This window comes from Priapulus caudatus, unplaced genomic scaffold (genome assembly GCF_000485595.1).
Source record: "Priapulus caudatus unplaced genomic scaffold, Priapulus_caudatus-5.0.1 Scaffold74, whole genome shotgun sequence".
In the NCBI taxonomy this organism is placed as follows: Eukaryota; Metazoa; Priapulida; class Priapulimorpha; order Priapulimorphida; family Priapulidae; genus Priapulus; species Priapulus caudatus.
This window is the reverse complement of record NW_014577135.1, coordinates 657,466-665,840: the sequence shown is the minus strand read 5'-3', so window position 1 is coordinate 665,840 and position 8,375 is coordinate 657,466. Positions and strand designations below refer to the sequence as shown.

The window sequence follows — 8,375 nt, the reverse complement described above, 5'->3', positions numbered from 1 at the left end:
AAAGTTCGATCACAATACAAGTCAGCAGGTAACTCTAATCACATTTGGCATGATAAACTTTTTGATAGTCCGCTGGCAATATACTCACAACTACTTGCTGTTCCTTTTTTATATAACTAGTATTATTGATTACGCCTTGGCGTAGTTATCCCCTTCGTAATACTCTATTGTTTTTTTGCTTAATGCTTGTGCCATTAATATCTCAGATTTCTATTGACTTTGATTATATCCTCATAATACATCTATGAGACATCATCTAGGGCAAGGCATTCATATAGTTTATCATCATTTTGCACCTGATTGGACATTTGTCACTTCCAGCTACATTCATACACGCCAACTAAATTATCTATACCCACATGCTCCATTCATATCAGTCATACTATTCTGATATCACAATTCATACCAGCCAACCAAGTAAACTACGCAAACTTGATTTCGATTAGTAGTTCGGATGATAGTCGGTCTATACAGTGCAAACTCTATAAGGCAGTAGAAATGTGTTTTAGGCAGCGGACAATATAGGTGGTCGCGAAAACGTATGTTTACGTGTGCGGTGGGGCGTCGCCTCCCCGCGTTGTTGTCGAGACATCTTAAAAAATACTGTATATACAAGGCAAGCTCATAACTGATCCACATTAGCAACTACATTATATATATCAATGGCGAGTACGCATCGTGTTGATCAACTGTATCGCTTCATTATTTCACTATACCCTGATTGTTCGGGTCTGGTTTGTCGAACACTGTAAGGGCTTCAATACTGATCCATGGCACCATACAGGCAAAGGAGCTTGAGTATTTCACTCTACACTTTTGTATATTACGCACTGTGGTTGTATATGACCTATGACCGTTTTTTAAGTTCCTTATCACCTTAACTGCCTGAGTCACAGTTTTTTTGCAGCTCGATCGTCCTATTTGAGAGTGAGTTTCTCGCGTGCTTTCTGTTTGCGATGCTGCTGTGCGTTCTTTGTTCGCGTGCGGTGGTATGCTGCTAATGTCGTGCGCGTCGTTCTGTCGGAATCTATTTCTTTCCTTTTCGCGTGGCTTTCGTCCTGTCTTCCCATTTGACAAGGCCGTTGGTCGTGAGCGTGGGCGAGGAGGTATTACGTTACCTCCGTTGGCCCCCGACTGCCGCTCGCGAGCGCAGGTCTGGCTCTTCCCGATGTCGCTCCAGTCAGCAGACTCGCTCTTTACCGTTCCCTTCTCGCGTCTCTGCTCGTGTCTTCGCGGTTCATGCTTCCTCTGTTCCGTTGCCGCTGGTGCGGCGTATGAGGCGTATAGAGGGTCGTTCTTCTTGCTATAACGCTGCGCGCCATGCTGCCGTCATCGAGATCCGCGTCTTTCCACGTGCTCTTCTCCTCCGCGTCGTCGCCGTCGCTCCTCGCGTCTGTTCTCTCCTGGCATGCTTCGTTGAACTTGGCCCTACATCGCTAATAATAAAGTATACTTTCGTGTCTGCATATGGGATCCCAGGTTGACTGTGCACGGCCAACAAATTTCAAAGCAGAATGATGATATACATTGCAAACATTGTTGTGAACGTAACCGGTAAACTCTTAATTATGCTATTACATCAGTGTAGAATATTCGTCAACATAAGGACAAAGTAAACGTCGCAGCAACGCACATACGGCGTCCTGTGTTCCTCCTTCCGCGACCAAACCAGACTCGCCCGACTTCGCTACATCTCCTGTCCTATACTATTTCGCTGCCACGAAATCTCTACTGCCTGAGGCCTAAGCATAGGGTCAACCGTTGCCGCTTTCTCGCGCAGTACCTGCCGCGTCATCCTGAGCGCCCGATTGTTGCCACGATTCAGCCTAGAAACGCTACTTAAAACTCGCCTGCGGTTCGATTTCCCAACTGCGCGTTGAAAAAGCATATGATGCACAATAACAGAATTAAGTTATCGTAGAAAAATAAAAAAAAAAAATGATAAAGATATTAACCACTAACAAAAACAAATATCCCGTAGACGTAGACAATTATAGAAAAAGACTATAATTATTATTTATAGCAGACGTAACATCACCATACAATTGAGAAAAGGGAACAATAAAAACATAAGCAAAAACAGAAAAGAAATAATAGAGAAGGAAAAAAATAAAGAATTTTGAAACTAGAGTAGAAGAGTAGACATAAAAAAGAAATATGAGCTTAATATAATGTAAACAAACGGAAAGGCTATCGAATGTATGCCGCCATATTGCTTGATATGCAATGGTCTGCTACGCAGAGCTTAACCTTTGTTCACCAAGATCCATATCTCCTTAGCTGAGTATGCTGGCTCGGGTACTTAACTGTCGATCGCGTAGCCCCACGTGCATAAAAACTAGAAAATTGTTACATTACCTGCGAGATTATTCAAAATCTTGGTAGGGGGGCTGTTCTGCTTAATTCTATGGATAATGCACCGTGGATCTCAAAAGGTCAAAGGATGATTCTCTAGCCGTTCTGGTCTTGTATATGCGAGAGCGCTCGTTGAGAGGGTTGTGTAAGTAATATGCGTCGATTGTATTGCGCGTCGAGTTTCGTGCGTACAAATTTTTGTTTGCTTGTCTACGTCGCCCGTTTCACCTTCTGTGTTGCCGAGGCGACCCCGTGCCGATCTGCTGCGCTTCGGGTCGTTATTCTGTTCACAGACTACGATCTGGGCATCAGCGTTCCAGTGAGTAGAAGGAATTACAAGTCGTGCACACGAATGGAACCTGCTGCTGCAGTGGATGGCGGCAGGGAATCGAGCCGCATGAGCCCACGCCGGTCGGAACGCTGCTCGGGGCACCAATTGAGAACGCCGAGATGAGAGGTGATGAGGCTGCTGCTGTGAGCTACAGTGGAAAGTCACAAGAGGAGGATGGCATCGCTATGCGCGTTTTAGGGCGAGCGCTTAGTCATATGATTGCTAGACGAGCCTGCCGAGCGTAGGCGGAACTACGAGGAGCCGCACTGGGTGCGGCAGACGTGCGGCGAGACGTCTAGTTACATACTCGAAGATTCTGAATTGAACTGATAGCGAGAGTATCAGAGACGAGATCCTGCTTACTGGCTCTAACTGGGACTGGCGGTCTCGTAGATCGCTCGTCGCCATGGGATATATGAGAATGGCTGCTCGTAGCAGCGAAGCCCTGACTAATGCAGGGCGCCGACATTCATCCACCGAGCCATGGAACGGTGGCTCGATGCATCAGCAGTTTGGTTCCGCCTGCCGTTCAACGTGGACACGGAAAAACACTTGACATCCGCGCCTAATCACTAGTAGTCAAGGCAAAATCGCTACGCAGGACAGAACAAAGACAGACCTATAGAACGCCTCAATAGGCAACCCGCGAAAGACGAAAGGCGCGCAAAGCAGAGCAGAACTAAAAAGAGACGAAATAAGTACAGACGTCGTCGCCGACAACGTACACGTAATGATGCATAGCAGCGAGTAGCTGGCCTCATCTCTGAAGCGTGTACCTCCCGCTGATTGGTGTTAGTAATCCAGAGAAACGCGACTTTCTTAAGTGCTAGATTCGATGCCCCTCGGTTTGGACATGCTAGTGTAAAACCGCGATTTCCTCGTTCCTTCGTTTTTATTCCATAGAATGTGCGAGGCACCTCAATACACGACATTTCAGTATATCTGCTGTGGGCGGCGACTCACAATCGCGGTTGGTTGCTTTCGATGTAGCGAGCAACTGACTGCATCTGGCGCAGGATTTCGACGATGCGAAAAACCAGCGCTATCCCGTAGTGATGTGTGGAATCCATGGCGGCTAGGTTCAAAACGTAGTAACTGGTCAGCGCCGATGTATCAGGCGCGGGAGGAGCCTGGAGTGGTATGATGCTCACACTATGTCCACCTATGCAATTTACCGACTTAGCGCCTTAGAGTTTCCCTAATAATATTTGTGTCTTATGTTTTAACATTCCCTCACTCTTTCTCTTTCCTCGGCGTTATACTCCGCCCCTTTTTATCTGTTGATATTCTGTTCACTATCCCTCTCTTGCTAACTATTAATGTAAACTAATTTTCTACAGCTCCTTTTTCTTAACAAGAAATCTCTTAAAGCACTCGCCAGCACTACCATACCTGACCTAATGTAGTTTAATGAAGTCAATGGGCAAGTTACGATGTCAATCAAGACCATCTGGCGACAGCATGGACCACACTTACGCAGCTCGCATACGAGGTCGCAATTGTCCCCTCAAGCGTAGCTGCTGGAACGTACCCGGGTACGGTCCCGGTATACCGAACGTAACGCTGGTCACTCAGATACTACGATAATAATATGCAGCTCGGACGCGTACCCTTCGGCGCTACCTCATCCTAACGATCTAAGGGAGTCGCCTACCGCTACTTCCTGCACACCCTAACTCTAACTGCCTCACACGCGCCTAACCCCTAACCATATCAGCTAGATAGTTTACGCAGGGTACGTTCCGGTATACCGGACGTACCCAGGGTACGTTTCCGGCAGTACCTGGTGGACATAGATCCTATGAGCCTCTACGCCACAGTATGCATATATGCACGTTTAATCTGTCAAAAATCATGACTCTGTTTCAAAGAGTCCCTGCCACCGAAGACGAGGCTTCTCCTGGTCTACTATGATTGGCTTGACGCAGGTGTTAGTGCTCACCTGGGTACGAGCCCAACATGCTGCCTTTAACGGCGATGTCAGCAGAGTGAACATCTTTGGGACTAGCGCGGGAGGGGCGAGTGTAGCCATGCACATGCTGTCACCCTTATCAGATGGTAGGTAGATTATGTCATAATAATCCAATTTCTCATTTCGACTGTGCATGCTCAGCGACCACATTTATAGCCAAGTGATATTACGTGGTTATTTACTCAGCCATAACATCTCATATCTAAAGTTCAATAGCATAGAAATCTGGATGTTCTTTTAGATGGCGTTTTTAACTTTCTAGTGAAATTAAACTTGTCAGGTGGACACCATGTTATTTTTGAGAGTGTGAACTGTTTGTATAAACTTGATTGGCGGGAAAGCAATACAAATCCATACTTGCAACTTCATTGTCCTTGTAAATCGCAATGATTGCCATATTTGAGCAAATTGAAGTCTCACCATGAACTCGAAATGCGAAAGAGGTTTCTAGCATGTGCATCGTAGGATTCAGGCGGCGAAGCAGATAAACATTGGTCAGGCGCATTTAGCATCAATAACAATGTCGACGAAGCAAGTGCCGAAAGGCGCAGGTGCCCCCACGGCCGCCGCCAGCCGTGGTCGGGGCGCTCTAGGGGTTTCCGCCCTCGTCAAGGAGGGTTTTTGGGTTGCTCCCCAAGAACTTTTAAAAATTTAAGACACCAGATGTCCTTTTTAGAGCTAAAAATACTTTCAAAACGCTAACAATAGAATTTATAACTTCAGTATAGGCCTAACTTATTTCGGCATCTGCCATTTACATGTCAAATTTAAATGGCGTGGTGGCACGCCACACGGTGCGGGCGTGTGTGCGTGGCGTTAGCAGGTACCGTGTGTGCATGAGTGGCGTTGGTGGCGTACGTGTGTGTGTACAGGTACACGTTCTCGGCGTGCATGCATGTGCATCGTAGAGCGTGCGTGGCGTGCTGTTGTTGTATGTTAAAGCGTGCGTGCATGCGTGCGTGCGTGTGTGCGGCTGCGTGCGCGGCGTGTGTGCGTGTGCAGTATATCGGCGTGGCGACACTGCGTGCATGTGTGCGTGTGCACTACACGTGCGCGCTGGCGTGCTGTGACGTACACGTGCGTTCGTGCGTGCGTGCGTGTGCACGTAGACGTGCGTACATGCGTCGTGCGGCGTTGCGTGCGTGTGAACGTACACGTGCGTGCCTGCGTGCGTTGAACGTACAGCGGTCGTGCCTGTGTGCGTGGCGTGGTGTGCAGGTACACGTGTGTCGTGCGTGTGCACGTGGCCACGTACACTGCGTGCGAGCGTGCGAGCGGTGCGTATGCACATACACGTGCGTGCGTGCGTGTGCACGTAGCACCCTGGTGCATGCGTGCGACGTGCGTGCGTGGCCGTGTGCAGGCACACGTATTGCATGCGCGCGTGCGTGCGTGCGTGGCATGCGTTGGATGTTACACGGCCGCGTCCGTGCGTACGCTGCATATGAACGACACATCGTGCGTGCGTGCGTGCGTGCGTAGGCATGTGAACGTACATCGTGCGTGCCTGCGGCGTGTGTGAGAGCGTGCGTGTTCACGTACACTGCGTGCGTGTGTGTGCAAGTAGCATGTAGCGTGCGTGCGTGCGTGCGTGCCGTGTGGCACGTACACGTCGGCATGCGCGCGTGACGTACACCCGGGCGTGCATGATGTGTGGTGCGTGGCGTGCGTGCGTGCGTGTGTACGTACACCGTGCGTGCGGCTGCGTGTGCTGTCCGAACAATATCACGCATCTGCCTTGCTGCCAACCGTTAAATCTGCGCATGTGCGCATATGACCAATGTTTACTAACATAAAAAGCCGTCATGTAGTAGTATATATGTCGTGTATACATTAAACGACAGTGATTTCAGATGATTATATGTCTCGGATTGCAATAATTGTAGATCCGGCCCTGTCTAACGAAAATTGGGTGCTTGAAAAAAATAATGATCGAAAAATTATGTCGGCCATGCGAGCCGGACGCGGTCCCGCGGCGCTCGGATTAAAACTATTTGTGTCTGGCAACAAGCTTGACGTCAAAGAATGTTATTAGCAATGACATCGACTGTTTATTAATAACGCATATTGACAGGTGCGTGACATTTGCAGGTTATTTCACCTAGCGCCGAAGTCACCGCTCTAGAGGAGGCCGACCGTCCGTCTCACTCGCCTCTTGGTTCCGTTGGAGGCAACGCACGAGCTTGCGTGACCACGCTGTTAGGTAGCCGTACAGCTGGTCAAGCGTCGTCCCTTAACTGTCCGTCAGCAAATAGCAGTGACCTGGAGGCACACAGGGACATGATGGATTGTTTGCGTCAAGTCAATGCAAGCGAGCTAATGATGGTACTTGCGATCAACATAGAAGAGTCAATTTAAATTACACCACGTGGCACAGAAACCCGATTTCACTGATATCCATTAATATGTGCAGTGGTAGCTTTCCTCTGTTCGTCCACGTCTATAGTCTTTTCTTTACAGGCTCAAAAATATATCGAAATCTGGAGTCCAACTGTTGATGGGAAATTCCTCCCCAATATGCCCCTAGACCTGCTCACATCAGGGCAATACGCTAAAGACGTCCAGCTAATAATAGGCACAACTAAGGACGAAGGAATCGCTTTCGTGTAAGTGAATAGTTCTCGTTTCATATGTGTTACACACGTTATGTATATATATAGTACTGTATGACTTTGTAACTATGAGCAAAATCAAGAGAAAACTTAATACCAATGCATCGCTACATGCTATGCAATATGCATTTTACAATCATCTCGTTGCGAACAGTAATAATTAATTATGCATTAATTTCTCGTCACAGTCCGATATACGCGGGCGTCGGGATTCTTAATCTGACTTACGAAATCCTTGCGGAGGAACTGATACCTGTGCAGCTAGAGTTTGCAAAATACTCAGATCCTACAGGAGTGTTGGCAGAATCCGTCCTGTTTGAGTATACGAATTGGGATGATCCCAGAGGAAAGGGTCACCTTAACGACATCTCTCCAAACTCCAACATCACAAACAAGGAGGGCGAGTGGAACACGATACAGTCTGCATCCGAGGTGCGAGAGCCCAGTAGGATAAATCAACATCATTTGCATCAGCAATACGTGTATGAATGGTCTTTTACCCCCCTCCAATAAGTGTTGAATTTCGTGAAATTGTGTTCTTTTCGTAATCGGGAGCATTACATATGATTCAACAACAAAACATCATAATATCACACAATATCACACCCTATCCTCTCATCCATTTTGCCCGCTGTCACGCTTTCTTTCTCCCTCTCGCTCTCTTTCTGTCTGTTAAGGATTAATATATATACCTATATCCGTGGGATAAGAACTTCATCAATGGCGCCTTTATATTCATTAGATTATTGGAGACATCATGTTCAAGTGCCCGATGCAGATTGAAGCTGCACTCCATGCAAGTAATGGAGTCCCTGTCTACATGTATGCGTTAGAGTATGTCACTGATATTTACGCTGGAATACCATGTAAGTAGTCATCTTCAAAATATGGTCGGCAAGCATAGTTGTAGCCAGTAGAAACTACAAGTAGACTGTACACAACTTACAGAATGTGGTCGTGTGTGTCCTGCTCAGGTCACCGCAACTATGTCTGTATCAGTTAGACTAAAATAACATTACTCACGTAAAATAGGACAGTCGCGACCTCATGTCTACTATATATATATATATATATATATATATATACACACGTGGTAATATATATA

General features: G+C 47.2%; 1 protein-coding gene across 1 annotated transcript in view; it reads left to right on the top strand.

Moving 5' to 3' along the window:
- The first annotated feature begins 7,196 nt into the window (after positions 1–7,196).
- Positions 7,197–8,375, top strand: part of LOC106821458 (acetylcholinesterase-like) — a 2,825-nt gene continuing 1,646 nt past the window's right edge. Inside the window, exons 1-3 of the mRNA XM_014826271.1 lie at positions 7,197–7,264; positions 7,459–7,702; positions 8,013–8,136. Coding sequence (XP_014681757.1) covers positions 8,028–8,136 — 109 coding nt within the window. The 5' untranslated portion in view covers positions 7,197–7,264; positions 7,459–7,702; positions 8,013–8,027. The remainder of the gene's footprint in view (positions 7,265–7,458; positions 7,703–8,012; positions 8,137–8,375) is intronic.